General features: G+C 37.9%; 1 protein-coding gene across 6 annotated transcripts in view; it reads right to left on the bottom strand.

Moving 5' to 3' along the window:
- The window catches only part of Kank (kank), a 40,999-nt gene that overhangs the window by 419 nt on the left and 24,387 nt on the right, over window positions 1–16,193 (bottom strand). For 2 of the 6 annotated variants that reach the window (XM_068289066.1, XM_068289065.1), the window contains 8 exons: window positions 8,862–9,172; window positions 8,268–8,772; window positions 3,275–3,669; window positions 1,783–3,218; window positions 927–1,388; window positions 618–864; window positions 341–553; window positions 6–206 (listed from right to left, as the gene is read on the bottom strand). In XM_068289066.1, coding sequence (XP_068145167.1) covers window positions 6–206; window positions 341–553; window positions 618–864; window positions 927–1,388; window positions 1,783–3,218; window positions 3,275–3,669; window positions 8,268–8,772; window positions 8,862–9,172 — 3,770 coding nt within the window. Of the gene's footprint in view, window positions 1–5; window positions 207–340; window positions 554–617; window positions 865–926; window positions 1,389–1,445; window positions 1,594–1,782; window positions 3,219–3,274; window positions 3,670–4,176; window positions 4,199–5,258; window positions 5,448–5,510; window positions 5,815–8,267; window positions 8,773–8,861; window positions 9,173–16,193 lie in introns of those variants that run through there. The other 4 variants (XM_068289068.1, XM_068289067.1, XM_068289070.1 and 1 more) reach the window with 4 other exon arrangements.

Here is a 16,193-nt window from a genome sequence, read left to right as displayed (position 1 = left end):
CATACCACATCCTGAATAATTGAATCGCAGTCTGGATTTGATAGTAAATATTTTACAATATCCAAACGTCCATGTTCGGCGGCGCACATAAGAGCTGTACTTCCATCCTCATCCTGGATATTAATGTCGGCTCCATTGCTTAATAACAAATTGACCATATCGCTATTACCATGCGACACAGCGAGCATCAGTGCGGTTTGGCAGTGCTGTGAGAAACGACAATGTAACACAAGGACATACAGGATGTATTGTTTGATGGGGGGAAGTTAGTAGGATCGAGAGTGGGTCTTGGGGTAAAAGCATTTCTTTTAGGTGTGTGTGGGGGCAGCACCTTACCTACCTTTTTGGCTCGTATATTGACATCAGCCATCTGAAACAGTCGCTCGACGACTGTACGATGTGACGGTTGCTTCAATTTCGCCAACGAGACGAGCATCACAGACGTGTATCCGGCGTTATTCATTTGGTTTACATTGCAAACCTTCGAATCCAGCAATATGGATACCACATCGAAATTGGCATGCGAAACCGCATAATGCATAGCTGTATTGCCCTGAAAGTAAGAGATAAATAATTAATAAATTTGTTTATTTTATCTATTCTCGCATGTGACTCACATTTTCATCGGTCAGATTCACACAATACTCAAGCAATGGCACTGACAGCGTTTCAAAATGATCCAAATAGTCTTCAACTTCATTCGGATCCGATTTACCCGTACTTGAATTACGGAACCAATTGTCTTGGATGATTGCCTTGGATGACTTAAGGCTAATCGATGAGAAGGGCTTTGAGCCCAACTTTTTGAGAAGCGAATCGTTAATCACCTTGAGAGCATCTTTGAACTCCTTGCTCAATACAGTTCTAAAGAAATAAATTGTTATTAACAAAGTAAAGATACAGAATTTGTTATTATCTTCACTTACTTTTGCCTGGGCTCGGATTGGGACTGGGCCAGCTGATGTAATTGAGCCTTGGTTGGCGGTCTTTCTATCACGGTGATCTGGGACTCTTCGCTTTGACTAGATTTCAGAGGCGTACTGGACTTATTACGCGCCCCTTGAGCTATCTGTGCCTCCAGGGAAGAGGAGGCAGCAGCAACAGCCTGGTCCGTTTCATGTTCTTCTTCCTTTTCCGGTGACTGTTGCTGCTCCGGTGAAGAAGTGGATAATGTGTATGAAGCACTCATCAAAGGAGCTGGAGAAGCGTCCCGAGACCAACTAATGCTCACACGTTTCTCTTCACGTACCACCAACTCATCTTCCCCCAACTGCGAGAGATCTAACGAAGGCTGCTTATTGGACGGCTGTTTGATGAAACTCTGTGACTCCCCGGAGGAGTCCAGTGTCTGGAAGCTGGAGACATTCGGTGGCTTCTCCTGCAACGAACTACAAAGAGAGGAAATTTAATTTTATACTCAAAGTGAAAGAGTATAGTTTACAGACGTTAAAACTAAGGCTGAGCATCCGCTGACCAGCAGCGGATAACAGGTAAAGCCACTCAGACTGGAAAACATTGGCACAACCATTCAGAAATTAAGAATAAGCGATAAAAAATAAATCAAAAAAACCCACAAAAGAAAAGCAACTGAAGCTGCCAAATGAAAAATCAAAACTGGGCCTGAAGGTCAATGGCAGATTTCACATTTGAGATTTTTTTTCCACTTTGGCCTGATTCATTTTTCAATGCGCATGACTTGGTGGTTTGTGACCTGGCTAAAAAGCTCTTTCTTTGAACCACTTACAGTGGAACAAGATTGATTGAAATGGTTATGCGACTCACCTCATTAGCGCTTTTCTCTCCAATTTGGGACTGGGGGTGGTCGATGGTGTCACCAAAGTATAAGTATTTTGCCGCTTCAATTCCCTTCGCGCTGGACTAGGACTTGGCAGTTGCTTGGGTCTTGGTATACGCGAATCCGCCGAAGTGGAACGACGAGTTTTCGCTGCCGGCGATGATTGTGTTCGACTGTTGGTCCTTGTAAAGTCTTTGGCCAGTTCCTGAATGGCCTCCTTGCAAGAATCGCAGTAATTGGCCGCACAGGCTATGGATATATGGGGCTTAACTATATCACCACAGCCAACATCGCGTTTATCCACCTGTTCGGTATTGCATGCCGAGTGGCTAGTTGAGCGTCGCTCCACCTTTTTGGGCACGACCATCTCATCCGTATTACTGGCCGTGTGACTGATGCTCAGCGGTTTCTTAGGCTCTGCGATTTCCTCGGATTTTGTTACACTTCGACTGAGACGTTGCTGCAGATCTATAGTATCGGTTTGGCTTGTTCTCAGTTGCACCACACACTGTACCGCAGCTGGCTTTTGTTCTGGAGTGACTTGAGCTCCTGTTGAACGTACTGTAGTTGCAGATGTTTGAGTGCCAGACGAATGAACATGCGTCTCAGGTGTCTGACAGCCAATATGTTTGCGCTTTTTAATGGCCAGCGAAAGCGATTCACTTTCACCCAAACTAAATGTATTGCTACGTCCTGGCATTTGGGGAGGATTTGCAGCAGCTGCTGGCTTTGCCTTCTCCGCATTGATAAGAGGCTCTTCTGGTCCAGAGGCAACACTACGTTTACTTACTGCACATTTCTCACAGAGCACATCATTTACACGATCCTCCGAGCTGGCCACGGAGCGGACCTCTGGCTTACAGCTGGTAAAGTTTTCCCTTGTCGCCGGTTTGACATTAATGCCCACATTGTAGGTAAGCTTTGGTCTCTCTGCCTTGGTTTGGCTACCCATCTCACGTTGTTCGCGTTGCGGTATATACATCTGGGTTCCCACTGAGATTAACTTGCTAGTATTCTCTTCCTTTTGTTTACTTATAACCTGGTCGATCTTCTCCTGCAATTGCAGTTGGGAGTAGATGGCCTCAGCCTGTTGAGTGCCCACATGGCGGGTGTTCAATGTACTACTACCCACTGCTATATCCCGTGTGGCTGTCACTTTGGCAGCTGCTTGAATGCCCACATCGCGTCTTATAGTGGGTGAGGGTGAAGCAGAGTTGGAAGTGCTTCGAATCCTGGTTCCAAGACTTTCGAGGGACACAGGACTAATACGCTGAGGAGTAAACTGTACAGGAGATGGGACTGTTTTGTTATTGCTTACACCACCCGGGCTGGATGGCGAAGGTGTCTGACGTTGACCACGCACCAGCTCTTCGTTCTTCCTCAAAAGCCGTTGTTTCTCTGTGCGCAAAGTAGTAAGTTCCAACTAAAAATAAAGGTGTGTTACTTAGTGTTTAGATTGTATAACTTTATCTTTCTTACTTCCATATCGGGAATAGCTTTTACTTGCTCCTCCAAATCCTTCAATCTCTTCAAGCTTAAGGCCATTTGTTCTCTTATTTGGTACAAAGCCTGAGCATCGGCTTGTGTCTGGCCTCCCTCAGAGTTAACTGGCGAGACTAAAGGACTCTCGACTCCGCCATTCTCTTTGCCCACTTTAGGCTTATCCTGATACCGTCGCGGTGGCGGCGGCGGTGGAGTCGTTGCCTCCAAGCTTTGTTCCACCGGTGATTTGGCATTGGCTGCCACTGTGGCCTGCACATAACTTTCATATTGCACCTCCGCCGGACTGGGTCTCTGTTGCAATGGCAAAGTGTTTGATCGCATAAACAAACGCGGCGTTGTCGATGGCGAACGATTCCCAGCTATACAAGAGTCTAAACAAAGAAGAGATGAATTAATATACATATAGATATTAGATTTTGTGTATTACTTGGTCTTGCTCTATCATTTCCCTTGGTTAAAACAATTTTTATTTGCAAACTTGCCATTAGAACAGACTATCTATACAAATCAAAATTTAATACCTGTACCAAAGTTGGCATGAATTTGGCACACCAAATATGCAGAATAATTGTGAACATAATAATTTTGGTCAAAGGAAAACAATATTCGGACTTGCCGAAGTTTATATACCCTTATACATCATAATCATTAAATCATATGATTCTTCAATCTTTAATTATATTTGCTCAATAGCACAACTAATCATTTCGTACAAACAATTAATCTTCATCTGACTCATACTCATCAGCAAGGTGAACTTCTCAGATTCCTCTCTATACTTTTTACTATGAACCAAATAATAACTGTTTCAATTTGTTATTTTATTAAGATTAGGAAAATCAGATTAAGAGTGGGAAAGTGGCAAATGGTTTCTATACCTTTCATAGCTAGGTGAAGCAATATTCAAAGATATTTCCAGTGGTAGGTTATCCTAAAGGAGACCTTTTGGGATACGAAAGGTGTAATGAAAACCTAAATGTTATTTTCATCTTCGCTCCTCATGGATTTATCCATTGGATTTATTGGTCCCATCTGGATAATGCAAGAACTTAAACTAATCCAAAACAGTTAACACAAAAGTACTAAAATATTCTATCATCATCATTTTTTCACTGCTGGCCTTGAGTAAGCAATTAGTGTATTCATTATGCGACAGTTATAATAAAAATTATTACAAAATTTCTTAAATTTTTTCCTCAGAGGATTCTGAAAATTTACAAACCTCCAACACATCCTATTGAAGTTGACTCTATGGTCTATCTGGGCTCGAACCATATCGGCTCGACTAAGGATCAGACCAATTTGATAGATGACAAACATCTTATTCAATTTACGATGCCCACTGTTAGAGTATTAAAATGTCATTCTATCATGTTTTTTTCACTAACAGGTATTATTGTTTTGGTTGCTGCTGATAAGACAAAGTGAAGAGGCAACTGAAATGTTACTTAATATTGATTTTGTTTATCACCAAGTTTTTGACTTTGATTATTAAGCAGGAAAGAGCGAAAGAGTAAGAAAATTGCCACTTGAGTTGAAAAATCTGTCTGCTCATACGCACAGTCCAATGGCAATTACTCATCAGCAACAGCAGCAACAACATTGTTGTCAGCCTTGCACAAGTATTTTTACACATTTTTTTTGTTGTCACTATTACTTAATACACTTGATATATACATATGTACCATATGTTCTAGGCCTGTGCAGTGAACTTTTAGTCTAGTCAAAACAAAAACGAAAACGACAAGCATTTCTATTTTTTGCCAATTGACAGTGCCAAGTTGGCTGAGAGCAGCAACATTAGCAGCAGCAGCAGCTGTTTTTGTTGGGTTGGTCAAGGCAGAGAGAGAGAGGGAGATAGAAAATTAGTCAATGACATTGACCGCTAGCATAACTAATTAATCAAATGATTTATAACAATCACCGTTAGCTTGTTAGGCTAATGGAAGAGAGAACCTACAATCAGTCCACCAACTTTTGCCAGAATTCGATTTAGTTTCCGCTTTCATTTTAATGGTCCTCTTGTGACGTCTTCGCTGTGGCAAGGTGTCATTAGATGTGGCAAACATTTTTCAATTATGATTTTAGCTTTGTGTTAATTAAAGCATTTTGTCTTTGTGTAAAACAAACCGATCAGATCAAAGCGGTTATCAGAAGCGCTCTACAGTGACAGCAAAAATAATTCGAACACGCGCCAAATCACGACACTCACTTTGTATGAATTCATGCTTGATTTTTTGCAATATATTTAACATTATAATATTATCCATAGATTGGGTGTTTCTTTTTTTGGAACGTTTCGTTTTTTTTTTTTTTTTTTTTTTTTTTAATGAATTTAGTTTGTATTGTTTATTTTTGGAGATTTTTATATGGTTTGCTTAGTTTCAATCGTCGAGATTCGTGTTTTTGTTTTAGGCCTGTCATTATGGATTATCGATTTGAAGTTTTTTCATTATTTTCTTCTTTTAATTCGTATTATTTTTCTAGCCTAGACAGACATTTTTAAGCGTTTCGTTCGAAAGTCGTCGTCAAACTGCTCTGAGATTTTTCACTTTAGCCATCAACAACAAAAGCTAAAAATCATTTAGCAGTCGTGTATTTTGTTATTATTTAACACAGCTCTTCTGTTATGTATTACTAACAAAATACAAAACCCAAAAACAACAACGAAAACCATCGTGTGTTTCTTCCCCGAGCGCCATGCTAGCGATAAGGTCGCCGGTTCGCCGCTCAGTAAATACAAATTTTTTCTGTTTTCGTAGATAAGCCAAATGCACAATATTATTAACCCAAGTTGATAATGTTTATTACGAAAATGACGTTACCACAATCTAAGGGGAGAAGTTCTTCTTTAAGGTGAGTCTCTCATCAGTCCATCAGACAGTCAGTTTAAATATTATTGATTTTTTTTATTCGTTCGTATTGTTTATTTGTCCAATCAATTTGCATATAATGTTTGGTTTTTGTCATGGTTCTCTAAATTTGAGTCAAGGTTATAAAATGTTTGATGTTTCAAGTGGTCAAAAATTGTCAATGCTTTTTCGATTTTGTTGGTCTTAATCTTATCTTAAGTAATTCATTATAATTGAATTCTTCATTAAATCAAGTTTTATTTTTTCTGCCTAGTCGATTTTTTTTTATTTTTTGGCCTAAAACAATATTTGATTTAATGATTTATGAGGCCTGTGTGATAAAACGTTTTGGCCAACTCTTGTCTAGACTTAGCCTCAAGGTTGCCAAAAGAGAAAAGCCATCGAAAATCGGAGGGCTAGGCCAGATTTTTGTCATATGGCGACCATTTTATACCCTCTCTCCCTAATCTCTGTAGTTTAAAATCAGAAATATATATGTTTTAAGAGGCATTTCCAATAAAATCTAAATAAGAAGATTAGTTTAATTTTAACTTAAGTAATTAAAATCAAATTAAAGTCAATTTGTCTATGAAGCAATCGGAAAAGCATTTGATTTTATCAAGATTAGTCTCTGGTTAAAAAGTAAATATACTCTCCTGGCCTAAGTCTACACACTTTAAACGCATTTTGGCAAGTTTTGTATGGGTCTCCCCTTCAACCAAAAGAGAGAAAAAAGGAGGTCTGCCATGTACCATTAATCAATGCCTAAGTAAATTGCCTGTTGGAGCTATACGCAAAAAAAAAAAAAAAAAAAAAAAAAAACCCCTCAACAATTTGATTTGTTTGTCTTTTAAAGTTATATTTTTTTGCCTTTTTGCTGCATTTTATGGCAAATTTATGGCATAAACAAATATCAACAACAACATTTGCATGCAAATTGAGCGCCAAATGCGCATTTCAAATTGATTTCAGATATGAACGATCGAAAGAAAAAAAATCTATATTTGTTTGCCTTGAAGTTTGCTGTAAACTTCCAATTGAGTTGCAAAAAAATATAAAACTAAAGTAAACACAAAAACGAAAACAAAACTTGCATGAGTTTGGCATTTGGCTGGCAGAGTAAATTGAATTATGAATTGGCCCGAGCCGGAGCCATGAAATTGTTGTTCCCTTTGATCTAAAGTTTTTGCGTTTTGGCGAGGTGACAACTTCGTGAGCAATGTCGTCAGAGACAGTGGTACAAAATCAATTAAACTTTGGTAGAGCAATACAAATTTAATATTTTAAGTATAAACATATACATATGTATATGACCTAAGGGGAGCTCTCTAGATATTTTCTTCAAATCTAATGTCATATTTTTATTTCAGCACTGTTTTAAAACTAGTCCCAACTAGTTCCCAAATTATAATCTCAATCTTGAATTCTAATGTCATTTCTTTAACTGAACGCTTTAACCAGTTAAGAATTATAACCGAATCGCAACTAATGCTTCCATAACCGAAAGGCATTAGCAGTTGAGTGTAATGGTGGTAGTTTTTGAGTTGAGTGTTGAGTTGAGTGTAATAATATTGTTCTTTATTTTATTTCTTTAACTTTATCATAACTTCCGGTGTTCGACTGTTTTGAATGTTAGTTAATTTAGTTAGTTATTAAAGTTGTGCAAATAAATATTAAGAAGAACCTGCAAATTTAGGTAGATACTCATGAATACTTATAAATGTTTGGCATTACCAAAAGTCGAATCTTTTGTTCACTTGGCTTTTTATAGATCACAAAGAGAAAAAAAACTGTCTTCCTGATTATGTGTAATGCTAAAAGCATGTCAAGATGCAGACAACCTATAGCCCTGTGTTTCTCCACTTTTACTTTTACCATGCCCATTGTAAAGTAATTTTAAAGCAGTTGCCTTGGCAAATTTTTCACACTTTCGTGCGTAAAAAAAAATTGTCACTTGTGCCGCAGCAGCGCTAATTGCTAAGAATAAAACGAAATGAAACGAAAGCAAAAGTAAAAGACTTTCCAACGGATAGATGATGTCTCATCGTTGGGATGAATCATCGCAGGGATAGAGATTGAGCGAGCGTAGACAAAAAGTGTATCTAGTTATGCCTCACCCGCAACATCAAAGTGACGATCCCAGGTAGCATGACCCAAACGACGATCTCTCGTAGAGTCTTTGTAGGGATCCCGACCGTAACCATTGTTTAGATTGTTATTATTGCGATCCATGGACATGGAGCCAGCATTGTAGTTGTTATTGTTGTTGTAGTTGCCCACCGCTTTGCGTCTCTTTACCGAAGTACGCTCCAATGTACGCTCAAAATCGCTACAAACTTCGTCGAGAGCTTCATGAAGGAAGGCTCGTGTCTCTGGCGGACTAATGGCTGGTCTATGCGACTGATAGACCCCAGCATCGCTCTCAACTCCCCCACGCAGCGACGAACAGGTGGAAGAGGCTGTGCCAAACGGTGATTCCGATCGTGGGGGAATGCTGCCATATGTGAAACGAGGCACAGAAGATGAACGTGGTCTATAGCATGGCGTAGTAAGATATGGCTGGGACACTCCCCCTCCTGCTGCCGTTAAGCATGGCGAGTCTGGTTCACTTTCATGTACAGCCTGCAAAAACGGTGACAAGTTAATCGCGTGTAAACTCAAAGGAAATCAAGTGAAATGATCAAAAAAAGACCACCCAAACTGCCACTCACCTCTGTTAATTTAGGCTCCACACGGGCATCAGCCTGCCAATCGCCACCGAAAAGACTCTCGAAACCCAGCATAAATTCCATGGATTTTCGTGATCGACGACGATCACGTCGTCGTATTTCATCCTCGCTGGGCTTGGCCTGGGCCAGAGATTCACAGTAGCGCACAAAGTCCAGATCAATGTGATAGCCATAGGGACAGCAATTGCAACTGCGTACTGAACGGTTCTTACCAATTGAAGATGGAGAAGGGTTACCAACTCCATTGCTGTTGTTGTTGCTGCTGTTACCGCTGTGGTCGTTGTTGGAGCGAACTGCAAAACAAGAAAGGGGACAAGAATCAAAGATGAGTATCTTTCAAAGACAATCTAAATGTCACTATCAAGGTCACGTCTGTGCAGTTGAATGCGAATTCTTGGTATACAGAAAAATATATCTTTTATATCTTTTATTTTTTGGTTTCTTGTTGTTAGTCGCAGAAGCCACACCTGCCTGCTTTGTTGCCTGCTTCAAACACGTTTTTTTTGGTCTGAGGTAATCTGAGCACCCCAGACGCAGTTCTCAGAATGTATCCATAAGATACAGTCCAACCGCAGAGATACATATGTGGGATTGGTGCCCACAAGAATTAGAATAGTTGTTATATTAAGTAGATTATTTATTAAATTAGGTAATTAATAACGGAACAATAGGTTTTGACAAATTATGTATTGACTCATTTTACACACACGTCGTTCGTCGTTCGTCGTTTTTTCTAGACTCCTCGTTTTCAACTCTGCCTTGCCACATCGTCTTCTCTTTCCTTGCCACCTCGTCGATCAGCTGCTTCGGGAGTAGCCCTGGCCTTACAGCGTTACCATACCATCCCCACAGATCGGCCATCCTTAATTGCATTTGCCCCAAATGCGTCGTCGTCGTCCTCAAAGTCGTCATCATCGGCTTTGGATTCATCTTCATTTTCGTCTTCTTCGGCCTTGGAGTCATCTGTATCGTCTGTAGAGGTGTCATCATTAAATTCGTGGTTTTCAACATCGTCTTCATGGTAGTCATTCTTAGTTTTCAGCATCGTTGTCATCATCGTCGTAACCATCATTCTAATTATCATCGTTGTAGTCATCGTTATCATCATCTTTGGAATAGTCATCATTATAATCGTCATCATCGGAGTAGTCATCTTTATTATCATCATTATCGTCTTTATCATTGTAGTTATCATCGTAATCATCATCATTGTAGTTATCATCGTAATCATCATCATTATAGTTATCATTATCCTCATCGTTGTCCTTTCATAAGTTTTCTTAGTTATCAGCCACATCTTCGTCATCGTCTACATAAGGGATCCATTTCTTCATATATTCGGCGCAAGTAGTCGTATTTTTCGGACCATCTACAAAGTGTGCATCTTTAGTGACATCATAAGTATCCTTTGATTTGACTTTGGTTACTCGATAAGGACCTAAATACTTTGGCTTTAACTTCAGTCCACCTCCGAATTGAGTACGTTTAATTGCAACAATATCGCCTTCTTTATAAATTGATGCATGTTTTCGTCGTAGATTATAAGTGTTCTTGTTTTCCTCTTGTAGATTTATGATTTGCTGCTTCGCATGCTTCCTTAGGTCATCTCTTTTTTCGTTAAACATAGCTATCATTTCCTCATCAATAATTTGCTTCAATTGGATATCAAACTTCGTACGCATTTTGACTCCAACTAATAACTCGAACGGAGTAATATTTGTGCTTCTACAGTGAGTTGAATTTATTGTTTGCTGAACTCTACCAACAAACTTGTACCATTTGCTCGGGTCATCAACAGAAAGTTTGGATAAAACAGATATAATAATAGCATTAAGTCTCTCTACTTGTCCATTTGCTCTAGGTAATCCGGTAGTAACAGCATGATGAAGGATGTTCTCTGAACGGCAATACTCCTTAAAGTCTTCTGATGTGAAAGCAGATCCTCTATCTGTAATAATCTGGACTGGGTTTCCAAATGTGAGACTTTGTGCTTGCAATCTCGATATAACTTCTTGGGCGGATGTCGTCTTAGTCGAATATAACCAGCAGTATTTGGTGAATGCATCTATAACAGCTAGGATGTGTTTGTATCTCTTGTCAGTAGATTCAAGCGGACCCAAAAAATCAATGTGGAATGTTTGCAGTGGTTCTTCTTCCTTAGGCAATGGATTTAACAGTCCCTCCTTTTTTCCTTGTTTGCGGTTTGAGATAATACACGGGATGCAGCACCTAATATGTCGTTCGACTTTGGCCTCAAGTTTCGGTATATAATATTCTTTCGCAATTATGTCTTTCGTCTTCCTAACCGAAAAATATCCTCTCGCATGAGCTTCTTTGATAAGATCACGTTGAAATGATATTGGTACAACTATTAGTTCGACGTCGTTCACCAGCTTACATAAGAGACCGGCTTTCATAAAGTAATCATTGTGTGATGCTTTTTCAGATAGAATATCGATAATTGCTTTTATCTCGTCGTCTTGTTCTTGAAGATACTTTAGTTTGCTGATTGTGCTTCCCTCGGTGATTAACATTACTGGATTTCGGCTTAAGGCGTCAGCATGCCGAATACGTGTTCCTTCTCTATGCTCCACCTCGAAGTCAAATTCTTGCAGCATTAGTATCCATCGGGCCACTCGTGTGCCAACGTCTCGTTTTTCCATGGTTTTGGTGAAAGCATTGCAGTCGCTTACGAGTTTGAAGCGGATGCCAAGTAAGTAGACTCGGAATTTGTTGAGAGCTTCAATAACGGCTAGTATCTCCAGTTCGTAGCTTGAAAACTTCCTTTGTGCGTCCGTTGTGATCCTGCTCATATAATATACGGGGTGTAGTTGTCCATCTTCAGGTGAGACTTGTAAAAGTACTGCTCCAAACCCGTCAATCGAAGCATCGGTGTGGAGCTCCGTCTTATGGTTAAAGTTAAAGATTTTTAATACGGGCTTCTCTGTGATCAATATTTTTAACCTGTTGAATGATTCGATTTCAAAATCATTAAAGTGGAATTTAGCATTTTGTTTTAGTAGATTCGTCAGAGGCTTAGCTATTAATCCAAAATTTTTAATAAATTTTCTAAAGTATCCAACCAATCCTAGGAAACTTTGAAGTTGTTTCTGGTTTGAGGGCTGGGGAAACTTAGTTACAGCTTTGGTTTTCTCTTCAGAAATACATATCTTTTGGTCTTCGATTTCGTGCCGTAAAAACTCGACTCTTCTCTTTAAAAAACTGCATTTTTTTAGGTTGATCATCAGGCCGTAATTTTCACACTGTTTGAGGACTTCTTTGAGATTCGATATGGCCTCGTCTTCATCTTTAGCTGGAATAATGATGTCATCTACATATGGAATCGCGATATTTTTACGAGTCAGCTCTCGAAATATAGCATTGATGTGTCTTTGAAAAACACTAGGAGAATTTGCTAGTCCAAATGGTACCTTCAGAAACTGGTATTGCCCGTTGTGGGTTACAAAAGATGTATATTTTCGGCTTTCCTCCTCTACATCAACATGGAAGAATCCATTTTTCAGGTCAATAGTGCTGAATATCTTCGCACTTACCAATCTGTCCAGTTGGTCTTCGATTAAGGGTAAAGGAAAATGGTCTCGTAATATTATCTTGTTAATCCTTCTATAGTCGATACATAGTCTTGGAGAACCATCTCGTTTTTTTACTAGGACTACGGGGCTACTGTACTCTGACTCAGAGTGCTCGACTATACCTTCTTTTAACCATTCATCAACTTGTTGGTCTACTACGGAACGTTCGTTATAACCGATTCTACGCGGACGAGAGTAGATTGGGGTATCGTCATTAACTACGATTCGCATTTTTACGTTTGTCGACTTTGCGTTTACGGGTTTATAGTTTTTTATCAGTTCGCGTACTTCATACTTTGCGGAATTGCTTGCATTAGCTTCGATATTTAAATCAATCTCGTTAACATTTGATGCATTTATTTTCATCAACACCGAAATTTCTGTTTCAAGCTCGATACTGTCACTTTTTCTTACAATTATCCCGTCACGATTTATTTTTACTTCTGCAATTTTACAAAATTCTTCGCCTAAGAGCAAGTCTTCATCAAGAAATTGTTTTTCGATTACTAGAAATACTGATTTGAATTCTTGACCGTCAATTACGAATAGTTTTTCGATTGAACCCATGGCTTTGACCGCGTCGCCATTACCGAACCCGATTAAAAATTTGTTGCACGCACATAGCTTTGACTGTTTTATTCTTTTATAAATTTTTTCGGACATAAGATTGTATTTACTTCCAGTGTCAATAAAAGCATTCATCTTTAAACCGTCGATTGTTATCTCTTTATACATACGTGAGGTTGATGTGTTTAGTTTTCGTGTATTACTCACTTCGCGTTTTTCCGATTTCTTGGGACAATCTTTGCCAATATGGCCAAACATGTTGCATTCAAAACACTTTTTACCTTTGTTTTTATCGTCACAGTCAGCGGCTGTATGACCTTTAAGACCACAATTGAAACATTTGATTTCTTTATTTACACTTCGAACTTGCTTTGGCTGCGAATTGCGATCACCTTTCTGGAATTGTTTATTAAAATTTAGTACATTCTTATTCTCACTCTTAGATTTCTCCCGCATTATTTCGTAGCATTTCAATTTGTCTTTAAAGTCTTTTATGTTGTTAGCTCCATACAACATTGATTTGTTCGTACCACTGTCGTCAATACCATCAATAACATACTGGATCAATGCAGACTCTTCGATATTTCCGCGCGTGGATAACTCTTTCATCAGCAAAAAATATTCTTGTAAATTCTCGTTCTTTCTAATTTTCCGATCTGCCATCATCTTATGCAATTGGGCACTGTTTGTCGTCGATTTAAATTCATTAAGTAGCGCCTTTTTTAATTTTAACCAGTTAGAAATACTTCGTTCGCTCGCAACAAAAAGTTTTGCTAATCCTTTTAATGACCGTTTTGCGAATATAAACATTTGTACATCATTCCAATACATTAGCTTTGCAAGATCTTCGAATTCATTAATCCACACTTCAATGGAAAGGGTATCTTCACCATTAAACGATCTAATCGAGTCTTCGACATCATGAAAATTTAAAGCAAATCTTGGAACACTTTGAATCGGAACGTTTTGAATTGAAACACTGGCTACTGAAGGGTTGTTTTTGTTTTTTTCTTCTTGTGCATCATTATCGTCAACGTCATTATTATCATCTTCTTCGTTTTCGCTTTCGTCAGAGACTTCGTCATTCGCGGCATTAAAATCAGCATCACGCAGTAAATTTCCCTTTTGCAAATTACAAAATATAAAGTTAGGCAGGTCGCTCTCATTATGGTGTAAATGTAGCATATTACATATTACAGCTAAGTCATTATCAGAAAGTTCATCGGCAATATATGACATTTTAATTGCATACTCTTTATCTGTTCTTTCGTAGTTGTAACCTTGAAATTCGCGTAACCGTTTTCTGTTATTTCTGTCTCCATCCCTTTCGAATACATATTTGTGAAGCAATGCAATGTTCTGTCTCTTTTCCGTACGCAGTTTTTCATTTACAGCACCGAAGTCTGCGAGCTTTGCCATGTTCACTTTTGTATGTCTGTATTGGTAGCGTCACTCTTATATGTGTGTGTATTTTACTTCACAATTTGTCGAAGTGTTACACGTTTGACAAATTCTTGGAACTGCGTTAAAACACTTTTGTTTTTTGTCTTTCAGATCTCACTTTAATTAATTTTCTTTAATTAATACTTTTACATAAATTTGTCCATCTTATTCGTCGTTTTAGCACTTCTTACTATTTTTTCACATCATTTAGCTTAAGACTTCACATTTTTTAGTTATGTTGAACCGTTATATTTTTCTTCGTTTAAGTAAGGTTGAGCCGTCACATTTTTTTACTTCATTTACCTTACATAGGTTGAGCCGTCATTTTTTTACTTCATTTAAGTTAGGTTGAGCCCCCCATATTTGTGGGATTGGTGCCCACAAGAATTAGAATAGTTGTTATATTAAGTAGATTATTTATTAAATTAGGTAATTAATAACGGAACAATAGGTTTTGACAAATTATGTATTGACTCATTTTACACACACGTCGTTCGTCGTTTTTTCTAGACTCCTCGTTTTCAACTCTGCCTTGCCACATCGTCTTCTCTTTCCTTGCCACCTCGTCGATCAGCTGCTTCGGGAGTAGCCCTGGCCTTACAGCGTTACCATACCATCCCCACACATATATATACATATGTGTATGTTTTTTATTTGGGGTACCATATTTATGTTTAATTACGTCATAAGCTAACTAATTTTGTTCAATTTAGATAAGCAATCAAAATTTATGTGAATCATTTTTAATGATTTGCGAGGATCAAAGCAATTTTAAGCAAGTAATTATTATAATCACTAGCAATAATTTAAAAGAAACAACTTTAAAATGTTATAAATATGTATCTAATTGGTTTAAGATAACGAGATTATTATTCGCAAGAGCTGAGCAAAGAATAATTGCAGAGATATATATTTTAACCCAAGGTGGATTAAACACTTTTCTAGCTTAAAAAACGAGTAATAGACTTATTAGGCATTCATTTTTAGTATTTTGTGGCAAAGACAAGTTAAGCTTAATCAAAAATCTAGAAGAACTTCAGAACAAAATCTTTAACATATTTTCAAAACGTTAAAGTTCATAATAATCTGATTATCAGTTAGATTTTTCGTAAGATGAATTTTAGGAAATAAATACATAATAGACAACTTATTAAATAACTTTAAGAACTTTGATAGATCTTAAAAGTAATTGAAATGATCTTTTTAGAATGTTATAGTTTTTGAATCTGAATATCTAACAAATTTGGCAAAGATAAGCTAAAACTAATCACATAAACACAAAGTGCATTCGGATCACTAGAATTGATGCTATTCTCTAGACTTAAAGTTTAAATATAAATATTATTTATAACTAAATATAACAACAGTCTTAGGACCCAGACAAAGACTAATTTTTATCTATGTCCATCATATTAGAAGCAATTACTCATTTATATTTTGTAGTGGCAAAAAAAAAAAAGCACAGATAAATTCAAGTTTTCACCTTATTTGTTTATCTTTAAGATGCATTTGCAATAACTTTTATATAATATTCATTGTCAAGGTCTTCACTCACTTTCTTCATTTGATTTTTTGGACTCATAAATAAGCCATAAAACTCCAAACCAAAATATATTCCACAACATTTTTATTATGTCCTTTTTTTTGCTTCTGTTTTTTTCCACTGGATATTATTTCTTCAAGAAAAAAATATTCACTAGGCTGACCTCAG

Source organism: Drosophila tropicalis, unplaced genomic scaffold, assembly GCF_018151085.1.
Source record: "Drosophila tropicalis isolate 14030-0801.00 unplaced genomic scaffold, ASM1815108v1 contig_593, whole genome shotgun sequence".
NCBI classification, from domain to species: domain Eukaryota; kingdom Metazoa; phylum Arthropoda; class Insecta; order Diptera; family Drosophilidae; genus Drosophila; species Drosophila tropicalis.
This window is presented reverse-complemented; position numbering and strand designations above follow the sequence as displayed.